The sequence below is a fragment of the Temnothorax curvispinosus genome, unplaced genomic scaffold (assembly GCF_003070985.1).
Source record: "Temnothorax curvispinosus isolate PA1 unplaced genomic scaffold, ASM307098v1 QBEX01014574.1, whole genome shotgun sequence".
Lineage (NCBI taxonomy): Eukaryota > Metazoa > Arthropoda > Insecta > Hymenoptera > Formicidae > Temnothorax > Temnothorax curvispinosus.
In genome coordinates, this window is record NW_020224354.1 from 513,514 (window position 1) to 531,345 (window position 17,832).

At 37.9% G+C, this 17,832-nt stretch overlaps 1 protein-coding gene across 1 annotated transcript; it reads left to right on the top strand.

Annotated features, from left to right (window-relative positions):
• Nucleotides 1-14,460: 14,460 nt before the first annotated feature.
• On the top strand, nt 14,461-17,345 carry LOC112464779 (protein ST7 homolog). Its single transcript, XM_025031964.1, has 2 exons — nt 14,461-15,261; nt 15,680-17,345. The coding sequence occupies exons 1-2, from the start codon at nt 14,832-14,834 to the stop codon at nt 16,798-16,800; spliced, it is 1,551 nt and encodes a 516-aa protein (XP_024887732.1). The 5' UTR covers nt 14,461-14,831; the 3' UTR covers nt 16,801-17,345.
• The last annotated feature ends 487 nt before the right edge of the window (nt 17,346-17,832 follow it).

Sequence of the window (17,832 nt, forward strand, 5' to 3'; positions counted from 1 at the left end):
CTAATTTATTCGCTGCTCTTTTATAATAAAACTTTAATTTAAAAAAATGTTTTTACTTATTTTTAAATTTAAATTCTAATAAAAATAACAATTCGAGTAAATTTTTTTATGTAAATTCCTTATATCTTGCCGTTTGCATTGATCTTAATCGCGCGATTCTTATTTGTATATTACATTATTTAAAATATATTTTTAAAAATTTCAATAAATTTTATTTATATTAGTTTAATTTTAGTACGCTAAATATATTCTTCTGAAATAAGGAAGCGCCACTTACATATTTTATTTTTATTAATCTTTATAAAAATATATTAAATAAAATATTGATACTCATTACATTATTTAGTAGAATAGAATCTGTCTTTATTTGTTTTTGATTATCAACTTGCTGTTGATACGCCACGTGTTGTTATCATATGCAATAGTCAGTTTTCATAATTTTTATATAATAACCATTTTTTAAATATTAATTAAAACGCTGTAAAAATTATAATATTTAAAATTATGTATAAAAGAGCCATAACAATTTGGTTAGTCTTATTGCTTTTATAAAAAGAAAGTTAAGTTTTGTTGAAAAGCAAGAAAATGCCGACATACGACATTACATAAAATTGGAATCGACTCTGGGAGTATCTGGTCTTTGCTATTAATATTTATGTTCGCGGAAACGCATAATTTCTCCAACGTATAAACAAACGTACGAATACATGACGTATGTCATGATTATGCACATGATCGACGATGAGACAATCGGCGTGTCTGTCTAACAAGCGCGAAATGTTAATCGATCTCTTGAAATGGCACACTACATCGCAATATAATTACGATTCTATAACGGCAATTTAATCTATAATCGCATAATATATTCAGGCACTCCATTTCATTAATGACTTAACGTAGACTACCTATAATTAAATTGCAATAATTATACCAATACCGATTTCTCGATAAAACTAAAACAAATATGAGAATATATATTTACGTCAATTTTAGCGTGTATATACCGAGCGGCCTGGAAGTTCCGATCTTAAGTTCAATGACAAATTCAAATTCTGATATATATATTTGCAATAAATTTAGTTAAAAAAAAAAAAAATCTTATTAACCGAGAATATAGAATTAAACGATACAACAACCGCATTTACAGATTTCCTCGAGTGTCATCAGAGGGAGAAAGGCTTTCATTATTGCATGATGAGTTTACGACACGCGCCGTTAATGGGTCAACGCAGGAGGGGGGCTTTATGGTTTGTCAAAATAGTACGGGCGCAAATATCGATCCTTTTGTCGTTGACGTGTGAGCAGCTCAGCAAGTCCCGATATGTTAAAACACGAGGAGGCGAGTGCAAACGAGCGGCTCGTCTATTTTGCAGGGCATTTGACCTCGATTCCGACATCCTCGACTCTTACCTGCCTGCTCCTCCTCCTTTTTTTCTTTCTCTCTCTCTACAGGACTGTGTGTCTATATTCGTCTTTTCATTGTGTCGACGAGAAACTTCCAAGTGTTTTACATAAATAAGGCAACTTATTCGCGTCCTACGAAATGTTCACTTTTTTGGGCGTTTATAAGCGCTTAACGAATAATGTTCACCGTTTTCTGTATAAAGTTCTTGAGTTTTAATAAAAGAATGATTCATAGTATTCTACCAAAGGTTTTATGAAGATTTTATAGTATAAAATGATATTTATATAGAATCATTATCAAAACGTTGAGAATATCGAGTTTTAAATAAAAATCTAAACAGATATTGATTTAAATAAAAAAAAGCGTCTGGAACATTTCTATTTAAAAGTCGGATTCAAGATTTTAATTATTGATGAAAATGGTTTTATATTATTAGATTAGATATATGGAGATGTAGACTTGTAGACGATTTTATATTCGTTACGTAAATACCATGTTTTGGTATCGGTAATAAACAAATATGTAAAGCCGTCGTAATAGTACTGCGACTTTACACAAAAGATAAAAACGATTTGCGTTTGACTGAAAATTGAAACTCATTACAATTTCAAGAAATTTAAACTATGTATTTTAATACAGATACTAATTGAGACATTAGTTGAATCAGTGAACGTTCCCGTTTCATTTTAATCTGTACAATTCTCAGCATGTACTGTGAATCTCATTGTTTCGTACTGAGAGATATAGTCACAATGTCGACAAATCCGAGGAAAAAATTCTTACGTTTTATCTCTCCCATTTGCGATAGAAACGTAATAATTACTATTGGATACATTTTTACTGTCTCTTTATACGAAAAAGACGGAATGCACTATAAAGCGCATATTATATATCATGAAATATGGAAAACCACTTCAAGGAAAAAATTGAATAATTTAAATGAGCTGAATAATCAATACGACACTAGAAATACAATCGGAAAACAATCTATTTTAGAATACGATATCCATCTCATTAGTGAACTAAAAAGAGATACGAGACAATAAATAACGAAGCACACCTGAGAATAGAATCAAGTATAATAACGTACATTTTCTTTCAACGGAAGAGATCGGAATTATAATCAAGATTCAAGAATGCGTTCAATCCTTCACGTTCTTATTTCTTGCTCACAAGTTTAGAATCGCGATTGAAACATGGAAGTTTAAAGTTTTGGTTGGCCGAAACTCTTCTGACTTATTCATGGCTACTTCTCGGCAAAAATCTCTCTCTTTTCTTTATCTTCTTTCAAGCAACTTCGTTATTTTTTTTTTAGTCAATTATAAAGCCAGAATGATATAATTGAGTGATATCATTAAAAATTCAAAAATGAGCATCACGAGTATTAACATCACAAATTAATATACAGGAAATTATGTTATAACTGTTTTAAAACAAAGGAACTATTTTTTAGAGAGTCTCATATAAATAATGTAAATGCAATTATTAATATAAGCTCGGTTTGCACTCATTTCCAAGTAACATTAATATACTTGCTTCCTTTATTCTTTTTCGCGGAATTTCATATAATCCGAGTTTTATAAGTTCTTTCGATCTAAGTGGAATCGTATACTATATATTCTACAGAACAGATACTACTTTTTTGTATTATTCGGAATCCTCTAAATAGATGCGTAATAAATACCATTTCACTCTTTCCTACATTCTACCTCTCTCTTCTTCGTTTCGGGTCCCGCAGCTCCGAGGTCTAACCACTTTCTCATCTGCCCGGTACCGTGTCCCCGTCCTTCCTTTCTCTGTCATCACTCTTACAGTGTGAGAATCGCGTCGTAGCGGACACGCTACACCAGGGATAACGTACGACGGCGCAATAAGCTCGCGACTCGCGATTTTTCGCCCGTCATGATGTGTGTGTTATAAGGTGCTGGTTATCAGGCTTTTTGCGACAGCAAAACTGAGAGAGAGAGAGAGAGAGAGAGGATTCTATTAATAATCTCGTCTGAAATGCTTATAAATTCACAATGAATTTCAACGCTTCTCTCCTCTTTCAAAGCCAGAGGTCAACTAAATACCAAATTATAAATTCGAACAATTTTATCCTTGTGATATTTCGAAATTATAGATACATTTATTTATTCTTATAGGTAAGAAGGTTCTAAAACGCACATATTTGACAAACATTTTCTATAACATCATGACACTTTTGCGACTTTAATAATTATAATATTCTTATAATTATTATATTATAACATACGCTAGATATAAAATGAAGATAATGAGGAAATTATTATATAAAAAAGATTGGACTGTGAATTCCAGTCACGTCTTTTCATTATCGTTATATGTATGAAGCAAAAATTCTAAATATTTCGCAACAATTATTTATTCTCTGTCCTATATAAAAATAATCGTGATTTGTATAGCAACACTATAAATTAAAAAATTGCCCTCTCTTCGCTATATAATTATTCATAGATGCAATAAAACCTGGTAATTTCAAAGTATGTCCAAAGTTTCCCCGTTTAGCGGTATTTAAGCAACATTGGTAGCAAACTAGAAGGGGGGGAAGAAAGTGGGAAGGAAAAAGCGCGAAGAAAACGGGCGTGCGCTTAACACTGACTAACCCCATTTGGTAGCAAAGCGAGAGAAATCCATTCCAAGGCGCGTTGAAACATTACCCAAACCATCTCGCCGACGCGGAGCCCTGAAACCCAGCCATGGTTGCCATAGTGACCGCGTCCATCCTCCCCTCGTGCACACCATCCCCCATAATTCCCCTACCTCTTCCCTCTCTTCTCTTTCTCTTCCTCCCGCTGTGGCCATTCCCCCCCCTCTTATCCACCTTCGCCATCCTCACCATTCTCCTCACCCTCTTTCCCTCAAACCCCTCACCGTTATCCGCCACCGACATCCCTCCGCACTCCCCTGCCCCTCGTCAGCTCTCGTCGTTTTCTCTCTTCTCACCCTATGCAGCTCCTATTCCATACCAAGCCGCCCGTCCTCCTCGTTCCCGACACAACGTCAGCCGATATCAAACTGCGATATCAATTACCACGACGGCAAACTACCGCACGAAGCCCGACGATGAATTTACGGGTCGCAGCACGTGTTTTATGCAGTTTGTCGGTCGACGGAGTGAATATTGGTGCGCGCGCGGCAGGTAAATGCTCGGCGTTCACGCGCGTCCGCGCCGACTTACCCGTGACAATCGTCGCGCTGTAATTTTCGCACGCGATATACGCCAGTCGCGGTCAACACCTCTCTCATATTTATTTCGCGTTAATAGAATCTCTTTCGCTCGGAAATAAATTCTTTATACGATGTTGGAGAACGATGAGCGAAACGACGGGCACAGTTGGTTTTCGCGATTATTAAAAGGCTTTCAGAGCACCGCGGAAGCTGAAGCGTATCGCTTTCTAGAAACGATTAACCTCGTCTCAGTTCCGGGTAATCTGAAAATCTGTGAAACTTGAACTTGCAATAGAAAGAAATAAGTATTGAAAGAAAGTAATGTTATACTGAAACTCTAAACGAAGTGATATTAATTCATTGAATTATCTCGCGAAGAGATAATCGTCATGACATCCTTATTCAATGTATCGAATTGTATTTTATCGCCTCGGGCTAGCGAGATTTGACGAAGAGAATTAAATTACATTTTTTTGCGCTTGCTGCCTTATATTTAAAATCTCAGGACGTAGTGCGCAAATGTCTAACCAAGTGCAAGAATATTTTACAATTTTACATCACTGCGAGAAGTAGTCGCTTTGACGTTTATAGCTTCTTGAAAAAAAGAATTCGTTCTTCGTTGAATTAATCCTATGCGACTAAAAAGCATCACGTATTTTTTTAAACGCAGTCGCGATAGCGAACTAATAAAAAAATTAAAATAATTTATATAAAAAAAATTTTGTTTTGCTCGACAAAATATTTATTAGATTTCTCGTTACTTTACTTTGTTTTAAGCACTACAAAGTCGAGTTATTAATAAATATTAATGGATAGGCTATGAGAAATTAAAACAAAATTGGCACTCTTTATATGAATAAATGCAACTATTATATAATATATAATGTGCACATTGAACAAATTTCCGATCGTTGCTTTTTCTTGATTCAATTTATATAAAATTTATTTAACTTAAAAAAAAACACATATATAGAAGCCGAAAGCGCAGATCTCAGTTTCCATTAAAAGAGTATCAGAGAAACAAAAATAAATAAATAAAGAAATGCGCTTCAGTATTAATACTTTTTTTCGTGTTTTATAAATACTAATATATTTTTACGTAAAATTCATAGAAAATGTCTTGTTTTAAACTTCATTGTCTACGAGACATGAAAACATGAATGGATTTAAATAAAAATGTTATGTTTTAAAGATAATAACACTTACTTAATTGTTACGGTTTGATTCTTTATTTTTAAAAATTATTTTTTAATTTATTTACACACGCACATACCCCAATGATTTCGCAAATTTGATAAAGTATCAAATAAAAATATCCAATAATTGATATTATATTTCCATGTCGTCATAATCGCGGTTTTTTTTTTAATATTGCTCATGAATAAGGGCAACAAAATATGTCAGTATGACAAAGTGATCAGTGTGATCAAACCAATAACGCTTTATTTTATGTGCTTCGTATATGAGCATTTTTATATGCATAATAAATCGACGATTATATACCGAGATTATGTTCCGAGCTTAAATATTTGGGTCGCTAATAAATCACAATCTATCCATTTAAAAAAAGGCAATGAAAAATGTTATATTTTATGTGATATTATTCTACAAAAGATGTTATATTTATCTATAACATTCGCGAATTCATTACCTCGAGTTAGAACAAAAACTAATTTGACACTCACCGATACGATGCGAAGAACTACGAGACTACGTTAATGCAAAATACAAATATATCCAAATCATAGCAGCGCCCAAAATACCCAATTACTCTAAAAACTAAATTATTGCATGCAAAATTTTATATTCGAATTTTATATTCATCTTTCAAGCAGATTATTTAATAAAAATCTTTGCATAATTTCTGAAAAAAATATTTCTCTCGCGTATAAACTTTTATAAATTAAAGAACTTTATAAATAAATAAATTTTTTTATAATAATGTTAGATTGTTTAAGTCATCTTATGTACAAATCTTCCATAAATTTTATGTAAATCAAATAAGTAAACGTAGAAAAAGGATTAATTCGATAAGTAGTAAATGATGAATTATTCGCCCTAACAATAAGATTGCATCCGTTATATCACCCGATGCCTCTTGAGCCTCCTCCTGCTCTCAACATCGTCAGCTTCGTTGCTATTCCCTTATAACACTGTTCACTTATAGCATGCGTACTTTTTTTTAAAGAGTTCTCCTTGGGTGAAAAGTAGTTAGTGCCTTCAACCTATAGCCTAAGGTTATATAGCACGGGTTTAAAAAAAAATAACGCGAAATGGAGCGCCGGAAAGCGCGCTTTTTTTAAGATAAAGATAGTAGATAGAAGTAGAAAGTCCAGTTTGCTCCGCACAAGAGCCTATCTTGCACGGAGGGCGCAGCTTTCGGAAAGTAAATTCCATGCTCTAGTGGACTCGAACCTGGTTCTTCAGATTACGAGTCTGGCGCTCTACCACTAGACCACACTGCCGCCCTGTTATAACATAATCATTATGTCATAATAAATTTAAAAAATGCGAATAAGTGGATAAATAACAAGGGACTCTCGATAATAAAGCCGGTGTATAATAGACTGACCATTGGAGAGCTGTAGGTAAGATCCAAAGGACAGAGATATATGTTTGCTGAGCTGCGTTCCAAAATTCACTCCCGCGATAACTAAAATCTATAGTTTACGTCACGTACGCTATAGAGAGTGAATTTTGGAACACAGCCCCGGGCCTCGGAATGCTTTTCTTGTTTCACCACCCCTTTCCTTCTCCCCACCAACTACGCAATTAGGTAAGAAAAGTGTTTCAACAAGCATATCTTTGTCCTTCAGATCTTCCCTACAGCTCTCCAATAGGAATGCTTTGCAGTCTATTATATACGTCTATTATGATAGATACGCAAACGAATATACATTTAATAAATCTGAAAATACTAAGTTTGATTACAATTATGCTCACTAATTAAATGTACGCCGCTCGGAGTCGATCCGCGATTGTTCCACGATCGTGACATTTCGCTAATAAACGAAAAATTTGGAAACGGCAACCTCACTCCGATGAGTCCGATGCCGTGCGGTACGACGCGAATCGAGTTAATGGCTAATTAAAACGCAATGAACCGTCCCGAATTATACAATCGAAATTCAAATGTATTGCACTCCCCGCAATGCATTTCGAACGCATTAATCCTACGAAATACGCAGTATTATTTATAAACAACCGATTCATATCACGGCTTTCCATTACTTGAATCGTTCGTTCCGGTAATTCGTGCACGTCACTCCACCTTTTCAATCCGAAATTAATAAATAATCTGCAAAAAAATTTAAAGCCCGACCACAAATCTACTAACCAAAATCTTAGAACCTTAAAAAGAATCGCGATATTTAATTATCGCGATAAGACGATAATTAATAATTCCCATCCGCTATTGTTTCGTTTGCTGCTGCTTCAAACGAATAAATCGCGCGAAATATCTGTCTCGATAAACAGTCGTCGCCTCGATTCGTTTACGAGTCGTTAATCGTGGAGAGTTATTAATCGCGCGGGCTGAATCGCTTGTTATTTACAGGAAACGAACGTATTTCGAAAGATAATACGATACACATGGAGCGCCACTATTTGGTTGCGTCTCGCCGCGCGACTAACAGCGAGGCAACCTTGTGCAAACAACACAGCGCGATATACGCCACAAAAATTAAAAAAAAAACGAACAACGAGTGCCGGGCACCGTGTACCAGCCAATTCGTTGCCGCCACGAAATATTTAACGCGTCATGAAATAAACGCGCGATAGAATATTCTGTTCTACGAATTTCAAATTAATATCGATGAATGGGCTATTATCGCATATTAAATCCAACGTTTATTTAAACAATAAAATTTACTTTTATGTTTTGAATACAAAGACGTTCAATGATTTGTGTAAATTAATATATGTATTGCTTTATCGTTATATATACATTTTTTTCTATTTTTGTATCCTGAAGTGAAAAATTGTGTGCAAAAGGTTTTAATAAATCGAGAGAGTTAAATTAAATAGTTGAAAAAAATTGTGGCGGCTCATTTTTTCTCTTTAATAATTATTAAAATCACATGATTTTTTGCTCTCAAAAACGTAAAAATTTCGTACAAATAACGATAATAAATTAATTTCCATTTTCCGATTAAATCAAAGAGAAACTTTTTATCTTTGTTCGAATTAAGCGATTTAATATTAAATTTATTAGTTCTTTTTAAGCGGATTAATCAATTATTTAACTCTCATTGCAGGATTTTTGACTCTTGTTAATCTCCAGAATACGCTATTATATCATACATTAGTTATAGAACTTATATCTTACATTCAGTATACACGTGTTTTAATAAAAATTAAAGATTTTGGGAAAAATTAAAGAAAATGAGAAGTTATTTAAGAATACGTATATTTTGCCCAAGAAACTCTTACATTTATAAGTTGGTAAAAATTTAAAAGCCTAATGACAGAAGAGAATAATTTCAAGCACATAATTTGTAAGATTTACTTTAAATAGGTATGTAAATGAAGATAAGCCTCTTTGTACATTGTAAACTCAATCGGAATACTATTCCCTGATACATAAAATCCTGCGTAAAGTAAGAGAAATCGATGATTGTTTTTCCTCAAGTATTATGTTGTTTTGTTAAAAAAATTCTTTTTTAAGAATTTGTAGTAAAGTTGGTAAGTTGTGTAGTAAAGAGGTGAGGGAATAGAACTTATATCCGTGTACCTTTCCGATCTCACTCCTACGCATCTCTTTTTTCCCCGTTGATACGTTCAACATTACACAGCATTTTAGGCCGCAACGGCGTCGTTTATTTAGGTCAATGTAACGACGGAGACGTTAACTGCACCTCCGCAAAGGGAGGTCAGAGCGGAGCTTATACATACACACATATATCTATGTACATGGAGACAGATGCCGCAAAAAGTACAGCTTGACTTCCCGACTTCTTTCTCGATAAGAGCTTTATTGAAACAAAATGGATTTCACGTTTTTCCTCAGATACGTAAGATCACTTTGTCATAGCAACCCTTCGGTATGAGATAGAACCCGACATCGCGATTACTTGCTAATTATTACGAACTTTTAGAAAAAATGGAAATTTGGATTTTATAAGGAAAGGGAGATAATTATAAATTTGCAGAAGATTGCGAGGCATTATAAACTGTTTCTTTTGCCGTTAAATTATCTTAAGACATAAAATAGCTAACATATTGCATCTGAGCGTAAGTAGAAAAGAATTCTGTAACAATAAAGTTATTACACTGCGCTTCTACGCAGTTCGACCTCTTTTTCCCAGGAACTTTTCCTTCAAACTGAGAAATACCGATTCATCACTACATTAGCCACATTGACGTAGTTATAAAACTCGCTTCCGAGCAACCCGCGAGGCGCGCGATCGCATTTGAAAAGTTTGATTGGAAGGACGGCGTGAATGATGAGCATCCGCGTCCAAAATAAGTTTCATATAATTCATATAATGCTGGAAAAATTAGTTCTCTTTCCCCCCTCCCCCCAGCCTTCCCTCGAGATCGCATTTGAGCTCTCGCGATGCTCGAGATTGTCGGAGCAGGTGAAGTCGAACGCGAATATACCTATCGGCACGCCATTAAAATGTCTAGCATCGTTGCATTTCGAATGCACGCGTACACACGGTACGGTTAGCGATACGAGATTGACTGCCGTGCGCGGCGTCATATATACCTCGTTATACGGTTATGCCGAAACTTGGCGAAGTTGGCATCCGCCTTCGGCAAGCCCGTGGAAACTGCCGGAAAAGGGAGACGCGAGGACGTAGAGACAGGAGGCGTGGCCGCGGGAAAACACGAGGAACCGCGAAAGCGAGAGAGAGAGAGAGAGAATGAGAGAGAGGGGGGAGAGGGTGAGGGAGAGGGAGGGAGAGAATTACAGGAATACGTCGCGGCGAAAGTTCACTGCTGGAAGTTCGCGTTCGCGTGGCGAACTTCGAGCACATAATTACGAACAGCCGAGAGATTTAATTAGCAAATAGAGTAGCGAATTTTTAATTGCGTTATCAATTCCGCGATTGCACGGTCGAAACGAGAAATGTCTCGTGGGGTTCAAAGAGACCGAATTTTTTCTCTGTTAAATCGCGAAAATGAAACGGCTTTGATTCCGTATTTGGTATCCAAAGTGGAGCTGCGGAGAAACACGTGCAAAGTGGAGCCCGTTTTATCCTCTTGCCTCGCCGAAATCGGCGAGAGCCGGATTCCCGAATCCGTTCGAGTGCACGAAGGTGATGCTGAGAGAATTGCGGCGCCTCATACCCGCGCGATCTCGATCTGAATCTTTTAACCGCGCTTTAATCGAAATCCAGATTGCCCGGGATCAGGGATCGGTCGGAAAATTTCCACGGCCGGATCTCCTCGAGGAGATCCGGAGAAGGGGGTCCGATGTACGCCGTGCAGTTCCGGCTCGATTTTCCACGTTGTCCGCGCTTCCAGGCCGGATCGCGGCGATATCCTAACGGTATACCGGCTCGATCGCGCGGCGGCCGACGATGGTGGGATGGGACGGAATGGGACGAGACGGCGGTTACAGGAGGCGGCGGTTCAGTGACCGACCCACCGATCGACTGTATACCACTATACGGAGGTATGGAGCTGGAGAAAGAGCACGCATAGACGGGGTAGAGGAAGAGGATGGCGGCGTATATACACAAAGAAATTTCCCTTTTCTCGGCAAGATTTTTCGCCGCGTCGACTTTTCGTATCCATTACTATTGTTACCGAATGTAAAAATGATTAAATGATATTCGGTTTATTTCTGCATGTGTGAAATACTATTTGCAATTTTAATGTTACTTAAAAAAGAGAAGGAAATAATCGAGTTTAATCGAAAGTACTTATTGTTAGCATGAAAATAAATAGAGGCTACACAGAAAAAAAGAAGTGTCAAATCAAGACTTATTATACTCGTATATGCGCAAGAATCTATAATCCTGAAATGAGATATATATTGCGTTAAACGCAAAGAAAACTTGCTTGAATGAAATCATTTATACAGTTCAATCAAGAAAAAAAAGTTGAAATTATTAGAAGACAATTATAGATTGTTGCGTATATACGAGTATATAAATTTTGATTTGACACTTCTTTTTTTTCTGTGTATACGTCTCCAACAACTTGCTTAAGCGTTTTCGAGTTAAGGAACGTGGGAATTTTGCATTTGTATATCTATGTTGTTCTCGTCGTGTTCGGGGATGTGGGAAGTGTCTTCGCGTTTTCGCTCCGATGTACATCGCCATGTGAAGCTGTGTCTCCCGGACGCGTTCCTTTTTTCGCTGAATAAATTGCGCGATTTCCTCCCCTGTTTTACCCCGACACCTGCTTCCGAGTATTGCGTTTCGTTCTCGAGGGATAAACGAAGCGACTCAGCCGATCCAGACTTTCTTTAGTTCCCTTTGACGACGCGTACAACGGCGACGAAAATATCGGCGACGAGCGAGATCGTCTGTGAAAATCATCTTTTCGCAGAGAAATGTCTCTCGAAAGTGAGGAAGAAGAGGTAGGAAAACGCTCGGGAGTCGTAGTCAAACGTATTTAAATGCAGATGCACTTATCATGTTAAAGGACGTCGGGGAAGATGCGGACGTCTCGACGCGAGCGCAAGTTATCCGAATATATGTCAGTGATCTATTTTCCGCAGTCAATTAAAGTCGAAGATGAATGATCTTAAAAGCATTAAACTTCCACGAAAGAGATTTTCCTGTAAAACGGATTCCCTGATTGTTACTGAATTACGCACAGCTTTAAACTCGTCTTTTTTCAAGCTGTTACTTTCAAATACTTTCGTTGAAAATTAATCGCGCTTTTGCATTTACCGCTATTTACGATTTCACATGCCTCGCTTTTATCCGCCTTTTTATCGGCTTGGCCGAATAATTCGATCCTTTCCATCCGATCGTACGGCTGAGAAAAATGTTACCGCGGAGTATTTTGAGAGTGTAGCTTTTCATACGATATCTAGAGCTGAATCAATCACCTATTTATTTAAGGATTGAAGTATACAGTAAATATTTGAATTAAAAGATCTCGATATCTCATGTGGGAAAAAAATTGTTGCAAAAACGCGATCGAATACATTCGCATTTCATTGAACGTGATCGAAAATTTTATAGGGCAACAAATTTAAAATAACAATGATTGAAAATAATCCTAAACAATAAAAGTGAATATCACTAGCTACGAATATTGACGTCACCGAGTTCTCGCACGTGAAATTTCTTGACAACAAATCGACCAGAAAAAGAAATCGAGCGCGGTTATATACTAATTTTAAATCAACTATATAAAGGTGTTATAGAGAGTGTTCCACAAACAGCTTTAAATTTAACGAGAGATTTTCCGACCGACTAACTAACTAATCGAGTCTTCTTACGCGGAAGTGACGTAAGAAATCATCATCTATCATATTTATCTTTGTCACTTAGCTCCAACTTGAAATTCTATTAAAATCCGCTTGACATTATCTAAGGAACGTGGTTTTATTATCCATCTGAGTTTCTGACATTTAGTTCGCTAATGATCTTCCTCTTTAGTTTGCAAGTCGTCGACAATTAGCGTTTCAACATTTTCGTTAGAAAGAAAAATCGACTTTAAAGGATTGGATAGAGAATCCTCTCGGTAAATTAAACTCGCGAGATATTCCGTACGCGCGGGGCAAATGTCTCGAAGACGCTTCTTCGCGATAAGTGGGTTATTGGGACACGAGCGAGGTGCCGGCGCTCCGCTCGGGGGAAGGAAGAAAGACCGAAGGAAAGACCTTCGAACGCGCGCGGAAGGATCCGCTGACGTTCGAGGCGTCATATAAGATAAACCGCGTGTCCGTAGTAACCTATTATCTGTCCACCATGCGCTTCCATTATTCCGGTTATCTGCTTCCTCGTACTTACGTAACGCGCGCATTCTCGCAAACTTCAGCATTTTTATTTTGCAGAGTGCAGAGATAGACAGCTATAGATACGTTCGTCCTTGGATTGAGGATTAATAGAAAGAAAGTTTTGTATCCCGTGATGTTCATATTTTGAAATATTCTCGCTGTTTATGGGTTGTGTATTATTAGCATTTGTTATTATATTTATATAATACTGTATTAATTATAATTATCATATGTATATTGCATTAATTATACTTTAATATATTAAAATATTTATTACGTTAACTAAAATCGGATGAATTTAAATTGTTTTAACTCCTGTGATGCGATATTCTGCTATTAAAAAAAAAAAATTACGCGATTTTACGATTTTGTAACGTAATTTGGTATGCATATTCAAAATGTGCCATTTCAATTTCATTTATTTTATCGTATAATTGACTAAATATATCACTAAAACTCCAGGTTTAAAGTTTTATAAACTATTAAATAAAATTATATCAAAATATTTAACGCGAGGTGTAAAGCTCGAAACTTGTTTATTATTATTTACTGTTATTTATTATCGTCATTTATTAATTTTAAATATTTTGACATCAAAACTTTGAGATGCATCCATACTATATTTTGTTTCTCATAAAAATTGTACAAGAAAAAAATTTTTAATGTGATAAATTACAACCAACATATGACATAGCAAAGCTTTTTTATTACATATAAAAAAAATAAAAAGTTTCTACTCGTCCTAGTCGATTGACCATCCAGCTGCATCTAGCGATGAACAAACGAACGCAAAGCAAAGATAATTGAAATCGTCCCGCCATCTATCGCCGTTAGATCAACTAAACTAGACAGTCGACAATAACGAGAAATTCAAGAATTCCTTGTTTATCAACACAAATCATCCCAATTTTACCCTCTTATCGGCTGAGTGTAGTGTCGTTTCGCGCGGAAATGTTGTCAGCAATGACATATCAGCAAATATCAGCATCGGTCGAATCGAAAATATTTACTACGCGCCGGGAGATGCGTGACGATGCACGCGTGCCGAGTCGAATAGCCGAATCCGTCCAGCAATTTCCTCTTGTACGGGACGAGCTCGCGGACGAGATATCGGACACGGGATCGGCGTGAGAGGAGAGTTCACGTAGAGTCTTTAGTCGTTAGTCATCGCGTTCCGGATCATGTTGTCGCGCGCCGTGTGGTAAACAGCGGTGGAGACGATAGTGCATCGTGCCTGATCGTGCCTCGCGCGGTGGGACCGTGGGAACAGCGACGGCTCGCGCCGGGTACTTTCTCTCCTTCCCTGCCGAGAGGCGAGAACGGGCATAAATGGCACTGCTATTCACCAGCATGTGGGACTCGACATTGCTCCTGAACACTCTAACCCCAAAATTCTACGTAGCCCTCACCGGTACGTCGTCCCTCATCTCCGGCCTGATTCTCATCTTCGAGTGGTGGTACTTCAGGAAGTACGGCACCTCGTTCATCGAGCAGGTCTCGCTCAACCACATCTCGCCGTGGATCGGCGGCGGCGACAACACCAACGACGGCAATGGTACGAGCCTCGGCGGCTCCGGGGGCTCCTCGAGCCACCAGAATGTGCCCGAGTGTAAGGTCTGGCGCAATCCGATCAATCTTTTCAGGGGCGCCGAGTATCAGAGATTTTACTGGGCCACCAACAAGGAGCCCCTCACGTACTACGACATGAACCTGTCCGCGCAGGATCATCAGACGTTCTTTACATGCGAAGGTGACACTGGTACGGATCCAGATTGCTACTTTATTTGTCCCAAAAAGACTAATTTACAAATGTCTGTCATTGATAGTCCATTAGATATTCTCATACTTTTTGTATTTACAACACATTGCTATATATTAAGAATTTAAATATCTGTTGTAAGTTAATAAGCTAGAAATATTTGTATAACATGTTTGATTTTGGATGTATTTTTATTTGAAATGTCTGTCATTGATACTTTGCCAAGTGTTCCTATACCTTATTTGTATTTATAACATATTTCTATGTGAAGAATTTAAATACCTGTTGCAAGTTAATGAGCTAAAAATATTTGTAACGATTTAGAGATGTTTGATCTATCTGAGATGTTAAATTCTGTCCTTTTTCTTCTTAAGACACAAGGTATTGAGATGCTGATCTGATGATTCTTCTTCTACAGGTAAAGCAGAATATGAGATCATGCAAACAGCTTGGAGGGAGCGCAACCCAGTAGTGAGAATACAGGCTGCGCATAGCGCTCTCGATCGAAATCCCGATTGTGCGCCAGCTTATATCCTTCTCGCGGAGGAAGAGGCCACTACTATCGTCGAGGCGGAGAAGATCCTGAAGCAAGCTCTGAAAGTGGCCGAGAACAATTACAGGAAATCACAGAATACCCAACACCAGGGCTCTATAGCCGAGGCGATACACAGAAGGGATACGAATGTGTTGATCTACATCAAGAGAAGACTAGCGATGTGCGCGAGGAAATTAGGGAAACTTAAAGAGGCGGTGAAGATGTTTCGCGATCTTACGAAGGAGGTGCCGCCGATCATGAACGTATTGAACATCCACGAAAACCTGATCGAGACCCTACTGGAGATGCAGGCGTACGCGGACGTGCAGGCCGTGCTGGCCAAGTACGACGACATCAGCCTGCCGAAATCGGCGACCATTTGCTACACGGCGGCGCTGTTAAAAGCACGGCTGGTGGCGGACAAGTTCTCGCCTGACATTGCCAGCAAACGCGGTCTGACTACCGCCGAGATGTCGGCGGTGGAGGCGATTCATCGGGCCGTGGAATTCAATCCTCATGTACCCAAGTATCTTCTCGAAATGAAACCGCTCATTCTCCCACCCGAGCACGTGCTGAAACGTGGTGACTCCGAAGCAATTGCCTATGCGTTCTTCCACTTGGCACATTGGAAGCAGATAGAGGGTGCTCTGAATCTGCTCCACTGTACTTGGGAGGGCACATTTAGGATGTTACCCTATCCACTCGAGCGCGGACATCTGTTTTATCCATATCCGACGTGTACCGAATGCGCCGACCGGGAACTCTTGCCGTCGTTCCACGACGTCAGTGTCTACCCGAAGAAGGAGCTGCCCTTCTTCATCCTCTTCACCGCCGGTCTGTGCTCGTTCACCGCACTGTTAGCTCTGTTGACTCATCAGTACCCGGACACTATGGGCGTAGTCGCCCGTTCGATGCTCGCCTGGTTCTCCCATCCGTTTTACTATCTTCTTGACAAGCTGGCTATCTTGCCCTCTAACTTATTGCAGCAGCTCTCTAGAATATAAGGCTGTATTTCCATACGATCTCCATTAATTAACTTAAGACTTATTGTGATACTCGCGATATACTTATTGTTTTATTTCTACTATCTCTGTAGGCGCCTCTATTATGTATGTAAGTGTGTAAAAGTTCCAATTTACAACTTTGTCGTGACTGATACTATAATATCTCGTAGTGACGATTGTGTTTATGTACCATTAAGTTCAAACAATGGTGAATATAACAGTAATAATAAGAATTTTAGACAGCAACGTATTACATATATACATACATATATATATACAAATTAATAATATATATGTATGTATAAAATACGAGATAATTATATATAATATATATATAATGTCGATAATGTATCATCGAACAATCGCTACATTGCGAATATGCGATTGTACAAATTTGTGCGAAACGGCAGTTGGGTGCTAAATAAATTCTCTTTGTTTTATCGCATTCGTATTTATTCAATGATGGATATTATCAGTAGCTTGTAATGAGGTGAAAGATCAAGGCAAATCAGAGATCTTGACGTTTCACGTGTCGACGGAACAGGAAGCAAGTTCGGGCACGTTCAGTCGACCGGGGTGAGAGAGAGAGAGAGAGAGTATCATATCCCCTTCGCGTATCCCTCCGCAATCATTCTTACACAGCATAACAATGAGAATGTTAAAATCCCTCACATTAATCGCACGTATAATATATACAATTTTTACGAGAACCTGCCGAAACGTAAAATAAGAGACAAACCAATGTGTCGAAGTAACGAGACGGATAGTTTCGCATTCTCTCAATCATTCTATAATCGCATCTGATTTCTGGTCTGCCTGTCTATCATGAGACGGTTATGATAAGAGAAGAAGAGACAGAAGGAGCGAGAGAGAAAGATATAAGACACTTGGAAGTCAGAGGGCCCAGATCTCTCTGGTACTCCGGGCTGGCTCCAGCCGTAACTTTGATTTTGCTTCGAACATTCATCCTCGATTAAATTCTTAACTGATACATATATAATAAGGTGATAAAATTTGTCGTTTTATATATAT

Bases quoted from the DNA above. Each gene is read 5' to 3' on its own strand.
- LOC112464779 (XM_025031964.1), top strand. From the start codon at position 14,832: ATGGCACTGCTATTCACCAGCATGTGGGACTCGACATTGCTCCTGAAC. The intron at 15,262-15,679 runs GTACGGATCCAG...CTTCTTCTACAG, and splicing joins TACATGCGAAGGTGACACTG to GTAAAGCAGAATATGAGATC.